At 45.9% G+C, this 22,421-nt stretch overlaps 1 protein-coding gene across 2 annotated transcripts in view; it reads right to left on the bottom strand.

Annotated features, from left to right (window-relative positions):
• PRKCB (protein kinase C beta) overlaps nucleotides 1-22,421 on the bottom strand; it is a 312,009-nt gene that overhangs the window by 135,065 nt on the left and 154,523 nt on the right. For both annotated transcript variants that reach the window (XM_079899045.1, XM_079899044.1), the window contains exons 4-5: nucleotides 11,104-11,215; nucleotides 8,242-8,370 (exon numbers count right to left, since the gene is read on the bottom strand). In XM_079899045.1, coding sequence (XP_079755171.1) covers nucleotides 8,242-8,370; nucleotides 11,104-11,215 — 241 coding nt within the window. The remainder of the gene's footprint in view (nucleotides 1-8,241; nucleotides 8,371-11,103; nucleotides 11,216-22,421) is intronic.

The following is a 22,421-nucleotide window of genomic DNA, read 5'->3' as shown; positions in this document are numbered from 1 at the left end:
AATTTACACCCCCCCCCAAATTTAACAACTATCAAGCGTAATATAATCTAAAAGATCTTAGGTTCCCCGGCGCCCTAATTCCCAGAGTCCGCGGAGGTGCGGGGCACGCGTGTCGGCATACACGGGGATTGCTCTGAGAATGGTGTTCACAGCTTTCACCAGATCCTCAACGGCAGCTGTGACATCAGAAAAAGAGGGTTGGGCTCTCCTGGTGGCGCAGTGGTTGAGAGTCCACCTGCCGATGCAGGGGACACGGGTTCGTGCCCCGGTCCGGGAAGATCCCACATGCCGCGGAGCGGCTGGGCCCGTGAGCCATGGCCGCTGAGCCTGCGCGTCCGGAGCCTGTGCTCCGCAACGGGAGAGGCCACAACAGTGAGAGGCCCACGTATGGAAAAAAAAAAAAAGAAGGTTAACATGATAGGAGATAGGGTAATACACCTGTCAAAACTTAGCCATTGTACACTGAAGATGTGTGCATTTCATGGTATGTAAATTTGACCTCACAAGTTTAAAGAAATTGTAAATACGTTTTGAATTCTTGTTGATGATGTGCAGGCTGAAGTGTTTCGGGGGAACTGAATTGATGTCTTCAACCTACTTTGAAATGTGTCAAAAATAAGACAAACGGATGGAGAGCGAGATGGATGGACACGTGATTAAGCAAATGTTAATGGCAGGATCTAGGTGGCAGATAAATGATCGTTCACTGCAAAATTCTTTCCACTTTGCTGTATGCTGGACATTTTTCATAATAAAATGTTGGGGGGAAAATACTAACCAGTAGTATAATAAAGGAGTGGGAAATCCACAAGAACTGGGCCCTATCCCCACTCCAGGATGTGTGGCCTTGAGAAGTTATTCCTTTTTCTGAGCCCCCGTGACTCACCTGTTTAACGGGGGGGAGAAGGGGATAACTGTTGCTGTGATACCTTCCATTACGGACAGCGATGGTGTTGTGGTTTCACTTTGTTCTGCAAGATCTGGGCATCTCGTGAAAGAGATTCTTATATATAAAATAGATAACTGATAAGGACCTACAGTAGAGCACAGAGAATACTCCGTAATGACCTACATGAGAAAAGAATCTTAAAAAGCAGATATATGTATATGCATAACTGATTCACTATGCTGTACAGCAGAAACTAACAAAACATTGTAAATCGACTATACTCCAATAAAAAAAATTTTAAAAAAACAAAAGATTTTGGGGGGAGGAATGGCTTTGAATGCAAAGCCTGCCCCCTAGTGGACCCTAGTGGCCTAGCTTGTCTTTTTTTTTTTTTAATTGAAGTATTGTTGATTATCTTTTTGAATTATAGTTTTGTCCTGATATACACCCAGGAGTGGGATTGCTGGATAGCTTGTGGTCATTTTATATCCCTGCAACTGATGCATGGCTGGGTAGTATTTTGAGATATTAATCCGTCTGGGTTTTTCTTCATTACATTTCCTTTTTCTTCCCTTCTTCCCTTTCCCCTTAAATCAGAGAGCTAAGCAATTATACCCCAGTAAAGATGTTAAAAAAAAAAAAAATCAGAGAGCTATAGCTCGGGGAAGGATGTGACAGGCCAAAAAGCAGAAATAGCCTTCAGGTCACTCTGGCTCTGTGTCCCAAATTCCCAAACCTCTGAGGTTTTAAAGAGGAAATGGACAGAGCGTGTCTGAAAAAAAACTCGAAGGGCAGTGAATGTAACCTGACAAGAAGGAAATTCTCCATGGCAAACAAAAGGAAGAAAGATGAGAAAAAATTCCAAGAGTCCTAGGGAATTGCCAAGACCCTAGGTTGTGATGTTTGTTCAGGAAAAGAGATTTGTCTTGCCCCCTGTTGTATCCCAATGGTCTAGAACATGCCTGACAAACAATGGAAATTCAATACCTGTTGTTGAATGAATAAGTGAATGATTGGCAGAGTGAGCGAACAGATTCTACAGGAGCTTATAACTAGAACGTAGGGAAGGGAAGTCACACTCAACAGCTAACAGCCTCCCTCAACCCCTGCCATTTTTCCAGCCTCCAGGCTTTTGTGCACCATTTTCCCTCTGCCTGGAATGCAGCATCATGGTGAGACTGAGGGCCATCGAGCTGAACTGCCTGGGCTTAGATACGAGACTCACCACTTACTGTGCAATTCTGGGAAAGTTAGTTAACCAACTCTGTGCCTCAGTTTCCTCACAGGTAAAATGGGGATGATAGTAATACCTACGACAGGGGATTGTTCTGAAGATTAATGAGTTGATCTGTGTAAAGCTCCTGGCGTGTAATAAGAACTCAATAAACAGAGCGGATACTTTCTTATGTACCCTGACACAAAGCTTGCTCCACCCAGATAACACCTATACATCTTACAGACTCAACTCTGCCATGGCTTCCTTCAGGAAGCTTCAGGTGCCCCTCTGAGGGTTCCCATGGTACCATCTCACCATCTGCCACATTGCAATATAATTATCTATGTCTATCCCTCCCACTAAGCTGTGAGCTCCCCGAGGGCAAAGATGAGATCTCATTTGTCAATGGATACAACCTGGTAGTCAGGCCTTTCCTGAATGAATGAATGAACATCTGTGCTTACGGAGCCCATCTCACCTTCCTACCTATAACGTGCCACCTTTCTCACACTGTAAACGCCTAAACACCAAACTACCCCCACCTCCCACCTCATCCCTCAGGTACACCATACCTGGGCCTGCCCTCTGCTCTTCTGGTCTTGTCCTGCCCTATTGGTCATGGAAGGAAGATACCCAAGTAGAAGGGCCCTCGTTGGTTTCCTTGAACTCTTCCCCCCCTTGTTAGGGTCTCCGTGATGGGCAGAACCTTTTCTACCTTGAAACAGTTCTTTACATAACAAGAGGGGCTTCTCTGAGCCTTCAACATCAGTTTCATTTCTCCTAAGAATGCTTTTAAAACTTCTTTTGGAACCTGGTGTACAGGTGGATGCAATCCTCAGCCTTTCCCAATAGCCCGTCAAGGATTTATGTTCCTCTGGTGCTCTTCTTTTGATGTGTGGATGTCAGATCTTGGGAAGGATTTAAATACAAAGTATTGGGAGTTCCTCAGTCTTTCTGGGAGATGCTTCAGTCTGAGAAGGTTGTGTACAACATGATACATTGTAAGAACACCGAATGGGTGTCCCAAAGAGAAACATTCAAAACATTGCTCCTCTGCTATTTTTAAGAACAGCCCCAGTTTTTGTGAGATAGAACTATGGATATGGTTAAGGATTTGCAGACTGCTGCAATGCAGATGGAAATGTTAATAATGGGATATTAGTTGCTATGTTAATAGGGAGATACTGAATTGAAAAGGGGTATTTTATATACAAGGACATGGGCTTCATAACCTCCAGGAGCATTTTACAACTTTGATCAGGGCTTCTGATTGTACTGCCTCCCCTCCACGGTAACACAGGGCATCATGATGTCCACATGATTTCCTGTGATTCTACAAGTCCCACTGTTCTGTGTCTTTTCTACATTATCCAGGGAATGAGGGTAGTTATGGCTCCAAAGGGTGAGTCCCAGTCTCAGTAATACCTGCTGTTGACCTTGGACCTGGTCCTTGGAATTTTCTGCATGGTCTCCTTCTTTAAGGATGATGGTGTGAATTGGATTATCTGCTGAACTTTAGCTCCTCACTGTGGAAGGCACTGATTTGGGGACCATCTGTGAGTTCTGGTATCCATCAGGATCCTCTAGTGGCATCTCCTTCACACATATATCCACTGATTCCACAAATATTTAGTGATGTCATCACACTAGGTGCTGGGATACAGTGGTGAGTCAAGACAGACACAGCCCTGCCCTCACCAAGCTTAAAGCCCAGAGGGAGATGCAGACACTAATCAACCCAACATAAAACCACAACTGACACAAGTTCAAGTTCAGGATACCATGAATGTCCACAACAAAGGGAGGTCCAGGGAAGCTTCCCTGATTGTAAGAATGAGCTGAGACCTACAGGAAGAGAAAGAGTAAACTGCTGAAAGAAGACAAAAGGGCAAACACTCCAGATGGAAGGAAGAGAGTATGCAGATGTCCTATGGTGGGTGGCAGCCTGGAGGGGATGAAGGATTAAAGAAAAGCAAGGAGACAAGAGAATAGATAATGAGATTACCATGTCACAGTTAGTCTGTCCTAAGGGCAATGAGAAACCTGTGATGAGCTTTTTAAAGAAAGAGAACTGATTGGATTTCCCTTCTGAGTTTGACCTGCAAGACTCCTGACAGCAGATATAAAGCCAGGATTTCATGAGCCAGAGATGAGGAAACCTTCAGATCTTTCAGAAGCACGGGTAGCCTGGTGCCTCTGGAGATGGTGGGATTTCAAAGAGCATGTGGCAAGTACCAACACTGGACGTGCCTCTACGGTCTGAATGAAGTGGGGCAATTCAACACCACAGGTCACGTTTGGCCTCACACTGCTGAGAAGGGCTCTCTTCTCTCTGATCTGTCTGGCTGAGATCAAGGAGGAGGGCCTGGAGTCCCAACAATGAAACCAGAAGGATGCTTGGGAGATCAGAGTATACCCAGGAGACCCAGACCCTGCCAGCTCCCCTCCACTCGGGCCAAGGCCCCCAGCTCCCGGCTACCGTGAGTGTTGGCTGTTAATGGCTCACAGTTGCCCCATGTCCAGATAGCTGCCCTCAGTCTCACAGAAGCCATGGATTCTGGGAGGTACCGTCCCACTTTCAATCCCAGTAGCCTGGAGCAAAGACTGACCGTCTTAGCCAGCCCAGGCTGCGGAAATAAAATACCTCAGACTGGGTTACTTAAACAACAGATGTTTATTTCTCACAGCTCTGGAGGCAGGAAGTCCAATATCAAGGTGCAGGCCAATTCGGTTCCTGGTGAGAGCCCTCTTCCTGGCTTGCAGGTGGCCACCTTCTTGCTGTGCCCTCATGCGGCCATAAAGCCACCAAGCCCATCATAAGAACCCCACCTTCATCTAACTCTAATTAGCTCCCAAAGGCCCCACCCCCAAACACCATTTCATTGGGTTAGGGCTTCCACATGTGAATTTTAAGGGGACACAATTCAGCCCATAGCAGTGTCTGACCCTAACAGAACAGTCCTCTTGCCTCGAGGAGGGACTGACCCTGTGCTATAATCTGTGGTCCAGGACTCCATGGGATCCAACTATAGCTGGTCTTCAATGGAGACCACACTCTCACTCAGCTTTTCCCTGCTCTATCCTCACTCCTTATCTTATGAGCAGCCCCAGTAAATCACTTGAACAAAAATCTCCATCTCGGCTCTGTGTTTAGAGAACTGCAGTCAAAGCATCAGGGTCTTCTATCATCAGTCAATCAACGATCCCACACCAGGTACTGACCGTGCCTGGAACGGTGAGGAGGCAATAGCAGGGCACAGTGACCTGCAGACAGGAGGCCCAGGGGCTCATCCTGCTCTGCACGAGACATCAGGCAAGGTGTCCAACCTCACCAAGTCTTAGTTTCCCCTTCTGTATGTTGGCAACACCACTATCTCCGTTGGATGAGTCAGTACCAAAGCACTTGGAAAACCACAAAGTGCTCTTAGTGTATCGGTAGCTATTCAGTTAGTGCTAGCAGAACCCTGAACATGCAGATATTCTGTCCTTAACTTTCAGGGAGTCCTAACTTTTCTTCCTTCCCCTTGCTATGGGTTGAATTGTATCCCCTAAAAGAGGTGTTCAAGTCCTAATCCCAATACATATGAATGGGACCTTGTTTGGAGATAAGGTCTTTGCAGATGTAACCAAGTCAAGATGAGGTCATACCAGATTAGGGTGGCCCTGATCCAATGCCTGGAGTCCTTAGAAGAAGAGGAAATTTGGATGCCGAGACACACAGGGAAGAACGCCATGTGATGATGGAAGCAGAGATTGGAGGGACGCAGCCACAAGCCAAGGAGCCCCAAAGACCGACGGCAACTACCAGAAACTAAGAGAGAGGCATGGAACTGACTCTCCCTCAGAGCCCTCCTGAAGGAACCACTTTGCCCGCACTTTGATTTCAGACTTCTAGACTCCAGCCTCCAGAACTGTGACTGAATAAATATCTGTTGTTTGAAGCCACTCAGTTTGTGGTACTTTGTTACAGTAGCTATAGGAAGCAAATATACCACACCCTCATTGGGATTGCCTGAAAATCGTCAGCTTGTGATCAAGATATAAGACAGTGTATCTGTGATTGAGGGGGAAGACTTTGACCTCAAATTGGAAGAGACGTTGTATTGTACCACGTGAAACAAAGTGCCCAGGAAACACACATAAGAGGTAATGCAGCTAAACCACGGAGGGAATAAATAAGGTATTGGGGGGAGAGTTAGCGCAGGGAACTAAACCAAAAAGTAACCTAGTATATCACGATAGTGAACAGACCTAGGTGATGCCGTGTGTGACTCTCTAAGCCTGTTTTCTGATAGAATAATACTACTACTTAGCTCATTAGAGATACTGAAAATTTTTAAACAAGATATTGCCATAAGTGCTTTGCAGAGTGATGAACACACTTAAAAACTCAAATGTTAGCTACTTCTGATGTAGCTGACTGGATGACGATGACTACAAATGGTGTGAGCTCTCAGAAGCACAACTCCTCTGAGCCTCAGTATCTTCATTCATAAAACAAGTATAATAGATATTTCACAATGCTGTTTTGAGCACTGAAAGAGATAACATGTAAGTCTTTTCTATTTAATTGAAATATCATTGACATATAACACTGTGTAAGTTTAAGGTGTACGGATGTGTTGATTTGATACATTTGTATATTACCATATGATTACATCCCTGGCATTAGCTAACACCTCTATCACCTCAAATAATTATTTCTTTTTTGTGGTGGGAACAATGGATGGACCTTGAGAGCATTATGCTGTGGTTTGGTTTTGAGCGCTGTGCATTGAAGGCTGGCTGGCCCTAGCAACATCTGAGTCAGTGTAGTTCCTAGAGAATAACAGTAGAGGGCAGCAGGGTCTCATTTTTGCCCCTCCAGCCCAGGAAGCTTAGACAGTGGGGAAACCAGCTTTTCGTGAGGCTTTTCCTGCTTGGGGGACCCTCAAGCATTTCACTGGGAAGAAGTCATGTCAGCCATTACCTTCCTTTCAGAGGAAAAAACAATTCAACGGAATACACGTTCCATAAGAGCCCACTGGGTGTCATGAACCTCAGTTTAAAACGGGGATTACATTTTACAGGGCTATCTTTCAACTTTTATGTGGTGTAGGCTCAGTGCTTCAGAGCTGCTGAACCATTCCAGGGCCTCAGACCAATTTTTGCAAAATCAATCCCTTCTATGATCAATTTCCTAAGATATCAAGTCAAAAAACCTTGTTTAAATTAACAAATTGTAAATTCTAAGAAGTTTGACACAAGCCTCTGGGGGAGAATTCCTTCAAAGTTCTAGTCCCATTCTGGGGACTTCCCTGGCGGTCCAGGGATTGAGAGTCCGTGCTTCCAATGCAGGGGGTGAGGGTTTGGTCCCTGGTCAGGGAACTAGGATCCCACATGCCGCACGGCGTGGCCAAAAAATATATAAAAAATAAAATAATAATAATAAAATAAGATAAATTAAAAAAAACAAAGTTTTAGTCCCATTCTGGTCCAGTTCAGTGCCGCATTGACCGTAGCTTTATGGCTAAGCTTTATGGCTATGAGCAGTTACCCATCCAGCACAGCCAGGTTTCCATTTTGTCTGAGCTGCCCATGTCAGAGCCAAGCATGTTGTGAATGCTCCATTAGGAGGGACAGACACCATGCTGCACTTCTCATAAGAGGCTGTATTATCCCTCTTTCTTATTACTATCAAGTATTTCAGAAGTGAGAAAAACAGGGAGAATAACAGAACAGGGACCAGTGAGGCCGCCGTCAGGTTTAAGAAAGAAATACTTCAAATACATGGAAAGCCCCCAGGGACGCACAGTGCCATAAAATTAAGGTGTTCAGCATTTTGTCTGCTCTACTGGCTCCTTTGAGGTCTTCGAGAAAAGTAATGTACTGCTGGTGTCCCAGCTCTAAGCTCCAGCGCACCGGAGGTGCTGAGAGCTTCACCCTTCGGGGATGCAGTCTCTAAGGATGCCTACAGCGGAGATGGGCTGTAATGGGGGCCGGCGGCGCGGGGAGAGGGGAGGAAGGCAGTGTGTCACCGCACCTCTCGCCCCGCCCCTGCACCGCCCATCCCTCCACCAACCTCCCCTCCCCTAACTCAGCGGTCCAGCCAGGTCCGAACCTAGCGGAACCGGAGCGGGAGCCCAGCGCCACCTACCGACAACGATAAGGACCTCCCTCTCGATGTGGGCCTGGATGTAGATGCGGCCGCGGCGCTCCGTGTGGTCTGTGCCGCAGAGGCTGGGGACGTTCATCACGCAGCGCTTGTGGACATTCATCATGCAGGCTGCGGGGACAGAGGGAGGGTGCGCGGCTCAGGCTGGTCCAGGCTGGACCCCTCCTGTTCCCCTCCTTCCCTCCGAAGCTGGCGGAGACCAGCCAGCCGTGCCCGCCCTGCCCGGGTCTCATCAGAAGGGCTTCTCCAACTCTCCCGCGGCTCCCGCCCCCCACCCCAGGCCCTGATGGACAAAGGAGGAGGAACATGTCCATCCTCCCGAAAGGCTGAGGCACCTCGCGCACCCCCGACGGCTCTGAAACCAGAGGCACCAAGCTCAGTGGCACGGGCAGCAGGTAACGCAGCGAGAGAAGCTGCGGGTGTGGCGGGACCTGACCGGCCAGGGAGCGCAGTGTCTCCACTCGGGAGCAGCCATGCAGGGCGCATGCCCCAAATTGCTGAGATCGCCCCATTTTTCAAGATTAAGCAGGAATCCTGACTTGTATGTGACATCTCCCGATTTTTAAATATTGACGGCCCATAGGTTGGTTTCCGTGGAAAGCGTCTGAGAATGGGAGTTGTGAGCCAGCAGGTTTACCGCAAGGGCTCCTGGGAGGGAGGAGCTCGCCCACGAGGATGCACTGAGGCTGACAGTAAAGAGAGCTCTGGACCTCCAGGGACCCTTCAGAGTTGTCCCAAATGGATACAAGAGGACCAGGCCTCTGCACCCTTGCACCTGCCAGGAACCACCCCCTGGGAGGGGCATCATCTTGGGACCTGAGCAAAGCCCGCACAGTATCCACCGAAACTAACTGCAAGAAAAAGAATTAGATGCAGGGTAAGACGAATGGAATAGGTCTGCGACTGAATCGGACCTTCACGTCTCTTACGTGATACGATAAATACAGGCTCCCTTCCCACAATCCTGTAGTACATCTGTGCTTCCTTCAGTGGGTGGCTGGTTTCCCCTAAGTCCCACGGCTGCTCCAGGGAGGTGTGCCTGGAGTCCAGTGTTCTCTAGGGGACCCTCGTTCCAGTTCGAGAAGCCAGGAGGAGAGTCTAGATCACCCCATGGGGCCTGCATTTCAGGAGATTCCCTGGGGAACTGGGGGCACGGCATCCCCAGGGGCAGGGGGTGCTCAGGACACCCCCTTCGCAGCCCGCCCAAGCTCCAGGAGGCAGCAGGCAGATTCCAAAACTGGAAATGAATCCTGGGGAGAAAAGGATGGTGGGGAGGAAGGGAGAGCCCCCTGGAACCTGAGTGCCCACGTTCAGGGCTCTGCGTCAGCCCAAGCTGCCTCCCACCCACCCCTCTCTGTCCTTGAGGCCCACCTGGGGCCCCACGTGCGCTAAGAGGAATCAGTGTCCCACAGGCAGAAGGCAGCTGCGCCGCTCTCTCCCCGCCTCTGTTATGTGTCTGCCTGGGAGCCCCATTCACCACGCGTGTCTCTGTGGCTCTTGCCCTGTTTGTTTCTGTCTGCCTCTCGGTACCCATATCGGTGTACGTCTCTTTCCTGGTCTCTGCTCCTCTGCTTCAGCATGTGTCTCTTGCTGCCTCGGCTGCATCTGTGAATAGGTCTGTTTCATGCTCTGGGCCTGTGTCACGCCTCTTTGTCTCCATCTCTTTCTGTGTCTCTCCATGTGTGTGTTTCTGCCTGTCTCTGCTCTCTCTCCATCTCAGTATCTCTGCAGGAGCCTGACTGAGGGCATCTCTCTCTGTGTCACTTCCAATCATTGTGTCTGTTGGTTCGTCTGTCTGTCCCTCCTGCTTGAGTCTCTCTCTAGCTGGGCCCCTCTGTAGCCTCACCCATCGCTCCCTACACCTGGGCGCACGTGTCATTTGCCCCCTGAATCTGTCCCTGTCTGTGATTGTGTGTTTCTCTCTGTCTCTTGCCCCCTTCCTCCCCATCCACACCCATACTCCTCTCTGTCACTCTCTGCCCTTGAGAGTTTCTCTCTCTGTCCTCTGGGCCTCAGGACCCCTGTGACAGGGACAGTCCGGCCTCATGACTGCTCAATATGCGGGGGTCAACAGGCCTCTGGGAGCCAGCAGCACTGAGCCCCCCACCCCCACCCCGTCCCCTTTGCAGCTGCAGCTCTCAAAGCCTGCTGGCTCCCCCACCCCTCGGGCCATTCAGTCCTTCACTTAATAAAGAGAAGTCCTGTCCCCTCCTGCCTCTTCCCACCCCAGCCTGGTCAGAGAATCACATGCCCGCCCCCCTTCTAGCATAAACTGTAGGTGCTAAAGGGAGGCAGATTTTCTCTCTGCAGAGAAAGGCATCAGCCCCGCATATCGGTGCTGGCAACAGCTGTGTGCGTGGCTGCAGGAATGGCCCCGATTTGACCACGCCTCCCTGTGTCCACACCTGTGGACTGTCCCCTCCCACACAGACTGTGAACCTTGCCATGTGACTTGCTTTGATCAGTGGGACTTGCCCTCTTAAAGCACTTGGGACCTCCGTGTGAGCAAGCCCAGGCTAGCCTGCTCAGGACGGAAGACATGTGGTCTCCCAACCCCCGTCATTCCCATCACCCAGGTGACAGCCAGCCATCCTTGCGGACAGGTGGATGAGGCCCTCCAGGCCCAGACAGCCCCTCACCAACCTGCTAACCCACCACGTAGGCATGAGTAAGCCCAGCCCAGACCTAAAGGACAGCCTTGCCGAATCATGAGCTCTATAAATGGTTATTGTTACTCAGCAACAAACAAGTGGTACCCAGCCCACCCAGGACTTGGGAGAATGTTTTGTAGACCATGAGGAAGCAGCCCAGTCAGCAGAGGCTGCAGAGAGCAAACGTACTTACTGTCACATTTCATCCCCTGGTGGATAAGTCCATACAGCAGCGACCCACAGTGGTCACAAAACGTGGGGCTGGAGTACGTGTGGATCTTGAACTTGTGTTTGCTCCGGGGGTCCTAAGGTCAAAAGAAACAAACAAAAGAGGTTGGCATCAGTGTGGCATGCCCCCGTTTCCCGCTGCACTGTGCATCACTGGAGAACTCCTAGAGAACTGAACTTGGCCCCCAGCATTCATCATACTTGCTGGGACCATCACCGGAGCTCTGTGCCCAAACATGGTGCTTGATAAGTAACCACTGAATGAATGAAAGCCTAAGACAGCTGATGGCTCCCATCCTGCCCCAGCACACTCACTTGCCTGCAAGTCCTCCGTCTGGGAACCCAACCTACTGACTCTTATCTGCAGCACGGGCTCCACAGATGGCAAACAAAACACCAGACAGATCAGGTAAACAGGTCGCCTTGCTCCTACTTTTCTCTCCTTTATCAGCCAAGCAACTTCTGGATGATCTAAAACCCAAGTCTGGGCATGAAACCTCCCCAACAGGACCTCATCATCTACGGGACAGAGTTCAAAGTCCAATGAATCGTCTACAGGTTGTGGCAGAGACTACTGGCTTTCCACCAATACCCATTCTTCCTTTCAATAACAGAACCCCTGAGTCTTAGCAGAGACCGTGGCTGCCCAACTATAGACCACATTTCCCAGTCTCCCTTGCAGCTTGGTGTGTCCATGTGATTGAGTTCTGGCCAATGGGATGTACGTGTTTCAGTCATTCCTTTAAAAGGAAGGTGTGCAGCCTCCAGGGCCCCTTTTTCCCTTCCCATTGTCTGGAAGATGGTGAGAAGTGGAAGTGACCGCCTTGGACCCAAACTTGGACCCACCAGCCCTGGACTTTGTACTTCTGGACAGACATCTGAGAGAAAACCTACCTTCTGTCTTGTTCAAGTCACTATATTGGGGGGCTATTTGTTACAGCAGCTTACACCATTCCTTAACTAACTAACATGCCCTTCCTAACCTGGCAATGTAATGCAGTAGTTAAAGGTCCAAACTGCCTGGGCTCTTCTTTGATGCATAATTTGGGGCAAGTTATTTAATTTCTTTGTGCTTCATTTTCCTTGTCCGTATGATGGAGAGAATGATATAAGCTATATGACCACTGGGAAGAATAAATGAATTAACCTATGTAGAGATCTTAGAACAGCCTGGCACACAGTAAGGAGTATAAGCTTTTGCATTATTATTACTAGATCCCCCATGTGATCCCAGCTATGCCCCCAAACACACACTGTGTTTTCAGTACACAGGACTTGCTCGTACTCCCAGATATGCCATGCCCTTCATGACTCTCTGGCTCTGCATGATGTCTTTCTCCTTCAAGAGCTACTCTAACCAAAAAGTTCCTTCTTCTCTTTCCCATCCCAGCCTGAAAGCTGCCTTCTCTGTGAAAGAGAAAAGTTAAAATCGTGGGCCCTAGGTTCCAACCCAGGGCTGATCTGATGTTCTAGCCTTTGCTATATGCTACCCATCTCCTAATTCATTCACTCATTCATTCATTCATCCATTCACATTTATTTATTGATGCAGGTGCCTTTTAAAAACATATTCTAATAGAGACAGGAGATGAACAAGTGAGCAAATAAATGGACAGAATAAGTAGAAATTATTTTATGTGCTATTAAAATGATGAGCATTTCTCCTTAGGAAACTGTTATTTACCAAATTTAAAAATAATCCTTATATCTTCCAGAATGGCTACAATTTTAGAAAATTGATACTGACGATACCAAGTGCTGATGTGGAGAGAACACTATTGGAACTCTCCTACGACGCTGGGGAGAATGCAAAGTGGTAGCACCTCTTTGGAAAACTGTGTGGCACTTTCTTATAAACATACCCTTATAATATATGACCCAGTAGTCCCACTCCTAGGTGTGAAAGGAATACATCTATCCACAGAAAAACCTGCAAGTTTATAGCTACTTTACTTACAATAGCCAAAGTCTGGAACCAACCAAGTATTCAACATTCAACGGATAAACAAAGTGTGGTACGTCCACACAATGGAATACTTCTCAGCAGTAAGAAGGAATGAACTACTGATACAGGTAACATTCATGAATCTCAGAAGAATTTGGGTAAGATAAAGCTGTCAAACACATGCTGTTGGATTCTGTTTAAATCAAAGGCTACACGCTATATGATTCCACTTAAATGACATCCTAGAAAAGGCAAAACTATGGGGACAGGAAACAGATCAGTGGTTAAGAAGGATTGGGGGTGGAAAGGGGATTGACAACAAAGGGACAGCATGTGGGAACTTTTACGGGCTGACTGGAATGTGCTATATATCAACTGCAGTGAATTTTACTATATGTAAAGAAAGTGAATTTTGCTGCATGAAAACTCTGTCTCAGTAAGCCTCTGCCTAAAACCCTGTCCATCCCTGAAGGCTTTTGCTGGCCTGCATCTTCTCAATGAGCTACAAAGTTTCTTTCATGACATTCCAAGCCTCTGCGGTCAGGCAGATGAAGTGTTGGCCCTTGCACAGCTCTGAACCGCCAAGTTTTAGAGGCTGGGTCAGCTCTGCTCTGGCTGTGGGACCCTGCAGGGCTCCCAGGATGCAGAAGGACCCCAGGACCCCCTTGTCCTGCTCGAGGACTGAAGTGCTACCCTAGTAACCATTTTTTGGAAATCAAAAAAGGAAACTAAAGGCTCCCCGTTGATGGCTTAACCAGCCATGTTTCCTTTCTTAGGCAATGAGATGCAGAAAATACATCTGGTTCCCGGAAATAGTCCCAGTGCTCTGTGCCATAAAACACTTCCCTGGCCTTTGAGAATTCACCTTAAAGTCGAGAAATGAGTGTCTCAAATCTGCCTAAAAAGAAACACCTGTTCACCACTGGTATTGGCCTGAAGGGGGAGCTCAAGGCTTCTCTCACTCCCCTACTCAGCCTCAAAGGCGCAGAACCTATCTGGTTGGTCAGAGTCCAAGACACTGATTGGCCTAGCCTTGGTGTGTGGAGCCTTCACAGCCTTTAAAAGCTGCACCACCATCTTTCTCTTTCCCTCCCTCTCCCAGGAGGCTGCTGGGGGGCCGTGGCCTCACCCTAAGAAGGTTGGGCATGAATGGTCTGGACCAGCTCCACTCCGAGCCCTAGGACAAGTTCTCTCTCTCCTCTTGGTTTTGTATTTCCTTCTGGGTTCCCTGATATGTTAACCTATAGGAGCCAAGAATTAGTTTTGAGTATGTTTTAAATGTCCTTAGGTCCCCAAGGGCCTCATGAGCTCTACTTCGAGATTTGAAGCAAAACCCCAACTAACAATAAAGTTGCTCTTTGCTGGCTTTGCACTTTCCTCTACGGATAAATCTTAGTGAGGAATCTCAGGGAGAAGGATTCGAGCATTTCTGACCACATACTATTGAAACAAGCAGGACCCTGTGGGGCTCCTGGGCACGGGAGCCATTCTGTTCAGCCTCCATGACCTTCCCTGAGTTCCAAAGGGTAGGTTCAAACGGTTGCTAATCAGGGTAGAGAGGGGATGCAGAGACAAGGGAGGAGCAGTCAGAAACAATAGTGCAGGAGGGAGAGTCAAGATGGCATTGTGGGAAGACGAGGAGTTGGCTTCTCCCCACAACTAGGGTTCCTGCCGGCCGCTGGTGGGGGACTCTGACACCCAAGGAGATGGGAGGAACCCCATAGTGAACCGGTAGGATGTAGGGGGACTGAGGGGGGGAGGAGAAGTGGAGGCCAGAGAGGATAGGCGCCCCTGAGGCTGGGGAGATCAGGAGAGGCAGGTGGGAGGGACTCTCCAGAAGGAGCAGAGGGCGACTGCCCTGCCCACGCGGGCCTGAGGAGCCTGCTGAGCTCCCGCACTGATCCCCTGCCGTCCAAAGCCCCCTCCAGGCCACGTGGGTCCTTGGGGGCGTAAGAGGGAGGCCAGGGAGATCAGGAGAGGCAGGCGGGAGGGGCCCTCCGAGACCAGAGGAGCAGGAGAGGACAGGAGGGCGTTTGCCCCGCCCACTAGAGCTCAGGAAGCCTGCTGGGCTCCCAGGTGAGGTCCCCCGCCCCCTGAGACCAGGGGAAGGGGACTGCCTGGGCCCCTTCTGTTCCTTGAGCCTAAGCCCCACCCTCCACAGCCCCCAGGGCCTTCTCCTGCCCTGTGGGTCCTGAGCATAGGCCCCACCCACCGCCTAAACCTCGCCCTTGCTTAGGTCCCGCTCTCCACAGCCAAGGCCTTTCCTCCCGTTTTTTTTTCTTTTCCCTCCTCTTTTTTACTGTTGTGATACTGATATACCTTTCGGTTGTTGATTCATCTATATTTTTATTTTTCTATTCTTTCTAACATATCTGTTAGTTTCCTAGTCTAATCTTACTTTTTTACTTTGGTTTTGTTTTTTTGCCACCCCACGTGGCTTGTGGGATCTTGGTTCACGAGCCCGGGGTCGGGCTGAAGCTCCTGCGGTGGGAGCTCCGAGTCCGAACCACTGGACTAACAGAGAACCTCAAACCCCAGGGGATATTCATCAGAGTGAGATATCACAGAGTTCCTCATCTCAGCACCAAGACCCAGCTCCACCCAATAGCCTACAAACTCCAGTGTTGGAAGCCTCAGGCCAAACAACCAGTAAGACAGGAACACAATCCCATTCATTAAAAAAAAAAAAAGAGAGAGAGAGAGACAGCAAAAAAATATGTCACAGATGAAGGAGCAAGGTAAAAACCTACAAAGCCAAATAAATGAAGAGGAAATAGACAATCTACCTGAAAAAGAATTCAGAGTAATGATAGTAAAGATGATCCAGAATCTTGGAAATAGAATGGAGGCATGGATTGAGAAAATACAAGAAATCCTTAACAAAGATCTAGAAGAACTAAAGAACAAACAGAGATGAAAAACACAATAACTGAAATGAAAAATAAAAATACACTAGAAGGAATCAATAACAGAGTAACTGAGGCAGAAGAATGAATAAATGAGCTAGAAGACAAAATGGCGGAATAACTGTCAAGGAGCAGAAATAAAGAAAAAAGAATGAAAAGAATTGAATACAATCTCAGAGACCTCTGGGACAATACTAAATGCAGCAACATTCAAATTATAAGGGTCCCAGAAGAAGAAGAGAAAAAGAAAGGTTCTGAGAAAATATTTCAAGAGATTATAGTTGAAAACTTCCCTAACATAGAAAAGGAAATAGTCACCCAAGTCCAGGAAGCACAGAGAGTCCCATACAGGATAAACCTTAGGAAAAACACACCAAGAAACATATTAAACTAACCAAAATTAAGTTCAAAGAAAAAATACTAAAAGCAGCAAGGGAAAAACAAAAAATAACATACAAAGGAATCCCCATAAGGTTATCAGCTGATTTTTCAGCAGAAACTCTGCAGGCCAGAAGGGAGTGGCAGGATATACTTAAAGTCATGAAAGAGAAAAACCTACAGCCGAGATTACTCTACCCAGCAAGGATCTCGTTCAGATTTGATGGAGAAGTCAAAAGCTTTTCAGACAAGCAAAAGCTAAGAGAATTCAGCACCACCAAACCAGCTTTACAACAAATGCAAAAGAAACTTCTCTAAGCAGGAAACACAGTAGAAGAAAAAGACCCACAAAAACAAACTCAAAACAATTAAGAAAATGGTAATAGGAACATACATATCGATAATAACCTTGAATGTAAATGGATTAAATGCCCCAACCAAAAGACACAGACTGGCTGAATGGATACAAAAACAAGACCCATATATATGCTGTCTACAAGAGACCCACTTAAGACCTAGGAACACATACAGACTGAAACTGAAGGTATGGAAAAAGATATTCCATGCAAATGGAAATCAAAAGAAAGCTGAAGTAGCAATACTCACATCAGATAAAATAGACTTTAAAATAAAGAATGTTACAAGAGATAAGGAGAGACACTACACTGATTGACTGATCAAAGAATCAATCGAAGAAGAATATAACAATTATAAATGTTTATGCACCCAACGTAGGAGCACCTCAATACAAAAGGCAAATGATAACTGCCATGAAAGGAGAAATCAACAGTAACACAATAATAGTAGGGGACTTCAACACCCCACTTACATCAATGGACAGATCATCCAAACAAAATAAATAACAAAACACAACCTTTAAATGACACAATGGACCAGATAGATCTAATTCATATTTATAGAACATTCCACCCAAATGTGGCAGAATACACTTTCTTCTCAAGTGCACACTGAACAGTCTCCAGGATAGATCACATCATGGGTCACAAATCAAGCCTCAGTAAATTTAAGAAAACTGAAATCGTTTCAAGCATCTTTTCTGAACACAACACGATGAGATTAGAAATCAATTACAGGGAAAAAAACGTAAAAAACACAAACACATGGAGGCTAAACAATGCATTACTAAATAACCAAGAGATCACTGAAGAAATCAAAGAGGAAATCAAAAAATACCCAGAGACAAATGACAACGAAAACACGATGATCCAAAACCTATGGGATGCAGCAAAAGCAGTTCTAAGAGGGAAGTTTATAGCTATACAAGCCTACCTCAAGAAACAAGAAAAATCTGAAATAATCTAACCTTACACCTAAAGGAACTAGAGAAAAAAGAACAAACAAAACCCAAAGTTAGCAGAAGGAAAGAAATCATAAAGATCAGATCAGAAATAAATGAAATAGAAACAAAGAAAACAATAGTAAAGATCAATAAAACTAAAAGCTGGTTCTTTGAGAAGATAAACAAAATTGATAAACCATTAGCCAGACTCATCAAGAGGGAGAGGACTCAAATCAATAAAATTAGAAATTAAACAGGAGAAGTTACAACAGACACCGTAGAAATACAAAGCATCCTAAGAGACGACTACAAGCAACTCTATGCCAATAAAATGGACAACCTGGAAGAAATGAACAAATTCTTAGAAAGGTATAACATTCAAAGACTGAACCAGGAAGAAATAGAAAATATGAACAGACCAATCACAAGTAATGAAATTGAAACTGTGATTAAAAATCTTCCAACAAAAGTCCAGGACCAGATGGCCTCACAGGTGAATTCTATCAAACATTTAGAGGAGAGCTAACACCCATCCTTCTCAAACTCTTCCAAAACATTGCAGAGGAAGGAACACTCCCAAACTCATTCTATGAGGCCACCATCACCCTGATACCAAAACCAGACAAAGATACTACAAAAAAAGAAAATTACAGACCAATATCACTGAAGAATATAGATGAAAAAATCCTCAACAAAATAGTAGCAAACAGAATCCAACAACACATTAAAAGGATCATACACCATGATCAAGTGCATCCCAGGGATGCAAGGATTCTTCAATATATGCAATCAATGTGACACACTATAATAACAAATTGAAGAATAAAAACCATATGATCATCTCAATAGATGCAGAAAAAGCTTTTGACAAAATTCAACACCCATTTATGGTAAAAACTCTCCAGAAATTGGGCATAGAGGGAACCTACCTCAACATAATAAAGGCCATATATGACAAACCCACAGCAAACATCATTCTCAATGGTGAAAAACTGAAAGCATTTCCTCTAAGATCAGGAACAAGACAAGGATGTCCACTCTCACCTCTAGTATTCAACATAGTTTTGGAAGTCCTAGCCACGGCAATCAGAGAAGAAAAAGAAATAAAAGGAATACAAATTGGAAAAGAAGAAGTAAAACTGTCACTCTTTGCAGATGACATGATACTAAACATAAAGAATCCTAAAAATGCCACCAGAAAACTACTAGAGCTAATCAATGAATTTGGTAAAGTTGCAAGATACAAAATTAATGCACAGAAATCTCTTGCATTCCTATACACTAATGATGAAAAATCTGAAAGAGAAATTAAGGAAACATTCCCATTTACCATTGCAACAAAAAGAATAAAATACCTAGGAATAAACCTACCTAGGGAGAAAAGACACCTGTATGCAGAAAACCATAAGACACTGATGAAAGAAATTAAAGATGATACCAACAGATGGAGAGATATACCATGTTCTTGGATTGCAAGAATCAATATTGTGAAAATGACTATACTACCCAAAGCAATCTACAGATTCAATGCAATCCCTATCAAATTACCAATGGCATTTTTTACGGAACTAGAACAAAAAATCTTAAAATTTGTATGGAGACACAAAAGACCCCGAATAGCAAAAGCAGTCTTGAGGGAAAAAAACGGAGCAAGAGAAATCAGACTCCCTGACTTCAGATTATACTACAAAGCTACAGTAATCAAGACAATATGGTACTGGCACAGAAACAGAAACATAGATCAATGAAACAAGATAAAAAGCCGAGAGATAAACTCACGCACCTATGGTCAACTAATCTATGACAAAGGAGGCAAGGATATACAATGGAGAAAAGACAGTCTCTTCAATAAGTGGTGCTGGGAAAACTGGACAGCTACATGTAAAAGAATGAAATTAGAACACTCCTTAGCACCATACACAAAAATAAACTCAAAATGGATTCGAGACCTAAATGTAAGACCGGACAGTATAAAACTCTTAGAGGAAAACATAGGAAGAACACTCTTTGACATAAATCACAGCAACATCTTTTTTCATCCACCTCCTAGAGTAATGGAAATAAAAACAAAAATAAACAAATGGGACCTAATGAAACTTCAAAGCTTTTGCACAGCAAAGGAAACTATAAACAAGACGAAAAGACAACCCTCAGAATGGGAGAAAATATTTGCAAACGAATCAACGGACAAAGGATTAATCTCCAAAGTATATAAATAGCTCATGCAGCTCAATATTAAAGAAACAAACAACCCAATCCAAAAATGGGCAGAAGACCTAAATAGACATTTCTCCAAAGAAGACATACAGATGGCCAAGAGGCACATGAAAAACTGCTCAGGGCATCATCAGAAAATCTACAAACAACAAATGCTAGAGAGGGTGTGGAGGAAAGGGAACCCTCTTGCACTGTTGGTGGGAATGTAAATTGATACAGCCACTATGGAGAACAGTATGGAGGTTCCTTAAAAAGCCAAAAATAGAATTACCCTATGACCCAGCAATCCCACTACTGGTCATATACCCAGAGAAAACCATAATTCAAAAAGACACATGCACCCCAATGTTCAGTGCAGCACTATTTACAATAGCCAGGTCATGGAAGCAACCTAAATGCCCATCGACAGACGAATGGATAAAGAAGTTGTGGTATATATATACGATAGAATATTACTCAGCCGTAAAAAGGAACGAAATTGGGTCATTTGTTGAGAAGTGGCTGGATCTAGAGACTGTCATACAGAGTGAAGCAAGTCATAAAGAGAAAAACAAATAATGTATATTAACGCATGTATGTGGAACCTAGAAAAACGGTACAGATGAACCAGTTTGCAGGGCAGAAGTTGAGACACAGATGTAGAGAACGGACACCAAGGTGGGAAAGCCGTGGGGGGTTGGGGATGGTGGTGTGATGAATTGGGCGATTGGGATTGACCTGTATACACTGATGTGTATAAAATTTATGACTGGGCTTCCCTGGTGGCACAGTGGTTGAGAGTCCGCCTGCCGATGCAGGGAACACGGGTTTGTGCCCCGGTCCGGGAGGATCCCACATGCCGCGGAGCGGCTGGGCCCGTGCACCATGGTTGCTGAGCCTGCGCATCCAGAGCCTGTGCTCCGCAACGGGAGAGGCCACAGCAGTGAGAGGCCCGCGTACCACAAAAAACAAAAAAAATTGATGACTAATAAGAACCTGCTATATAAAAAAATAAATAAAAACTAAAAAAAAAGAAATGGGTTAGAAACTGTCATATCCCTACCCCAGCATCACCACTTGATTTCCAGTGTCCCTGGTCATCTCTCCCACCCTTAGGAACCAGGTTCCCACAGGGTCCTGGCATGATTCTTCTACCCACTGTTTCATGGGGTTGAGCTCCATCATGCTTTGTACTAGTCAAACTTGGATTCCAAGTTTTCTTCCACTTCTGATTTTGATCCAAGAGATTGCCAAATAACAACAACAAAATGATAATCAACTACTGTGACTCTTACTGCCACCATGAATTCAGCAGACTCTCTGCCAAGCACTGTGCTAAGGGTTCCATATAACATCATTAAAGCTTCATAATGGCCAATGAGGGAGGAGTTATTATCCCGGTATTCCAGATGACTAAACTGAGGCTTAGAGAAATGACTTGTCCAAGGTCACAAAGTAAGGAAGTGGGAGAGAAGAAGTGGAATCAAGTTTGTCAGGCTCCAAAGATGCAGGCAACAGAGTGGGGACGCCCAAGTGTCACCTGGCTGCCTCCCTGCTCCTCAGCCTTCCCAGAGGGTCTCCCACCCAACAGGGGGTTATAGATAATGACACCCTTCATCCCACACAAATGCAGCACCAGCCAGAGTCAGGTCACTCGGAGCTCCCCACCCCCACCCCCAAACCAGAGTCTTCACTGTGAACAGATACTCCCCAGGACCAAAGGACAGGCCGAACCCAGCTCAGCATCTTCAGTTCATCACCTGACTCCAGGTACATGCAGCTAAGGAAGAAGGAAGCAGAGATGAGAAACCAAAAAAAAAAAAAAAAAAAACTTTAAACCTCTAAATCAAAACCTAAAATAGCCTTTCTCCACCTGAATGGGCTGTGTGGCTTTGTGCACAGGTGGGCTGAAATCCGGCTGAGCTGAGGCAAAGCTGCAGGAATACAGAAGCTGTGTTGAAACACCAAGGTCATGAAAGCCCACACCAACAGCATCAGTCAGAGTAGGAAGTCAGAGCAACCTGTAAATTCAGACTGTGTCATCCCTGGACCTTTACCGACTACAAAAGCCTGGAAGGTATGCTTGCTGGAAGGTCGACAGCAAGGCGAACCTGGAGATCGCGTTTGAAAATACTGTCAGAACAGGAGGAAGTTTACAAACACGGGCTCTGGAGTTAACTGTGTGGCCTCAGGCAAGTGACTTAACCACTCTGAGTCTCTGGTTCCTTGTCCATAAAATGGAGATGAAAACAGTACCCACCTCATAGATCGGTTGTGATGGTTAAAGCTCCCAGCACAGTGCCCTGTACACAGGAAGTACAGGCTCCTGATTTGAGAAAATATAATCATGGTAACACTTCCCAAACTTCAGTCTTGAGTTGTCATATTTTTGCACATCTACATACTACCTATAATATTATTTATTACTTGGTGCTTTTCTTTAACTCGGCTTGCCACTTTTACTTAAACCTATTTTAAAATAAAACTCTCTAAGAGTGTGAACTTGTGGGATTGATGTGCAAATTATGTTTTTTCTAATACACCTTAAAAATGAAATA

Source organism: Stenella coeruleoalba (assembly GCF_951394435.1).
Source record: "Stenella coeruleoalba genome assembly, chromosome: 15".
Taxonomy (NCBI): domain Eukaryota; kingdom Metazoa; phylum Chordata; class Mammalia; order Artiodactyla; family Delphinidae; genus Stenella; species Stenella coeruleoalba.
Note: the sequence above shows the minus strand (reverse complement) of the source record. Positions and strands in the feature narration are given on the sequence as shown.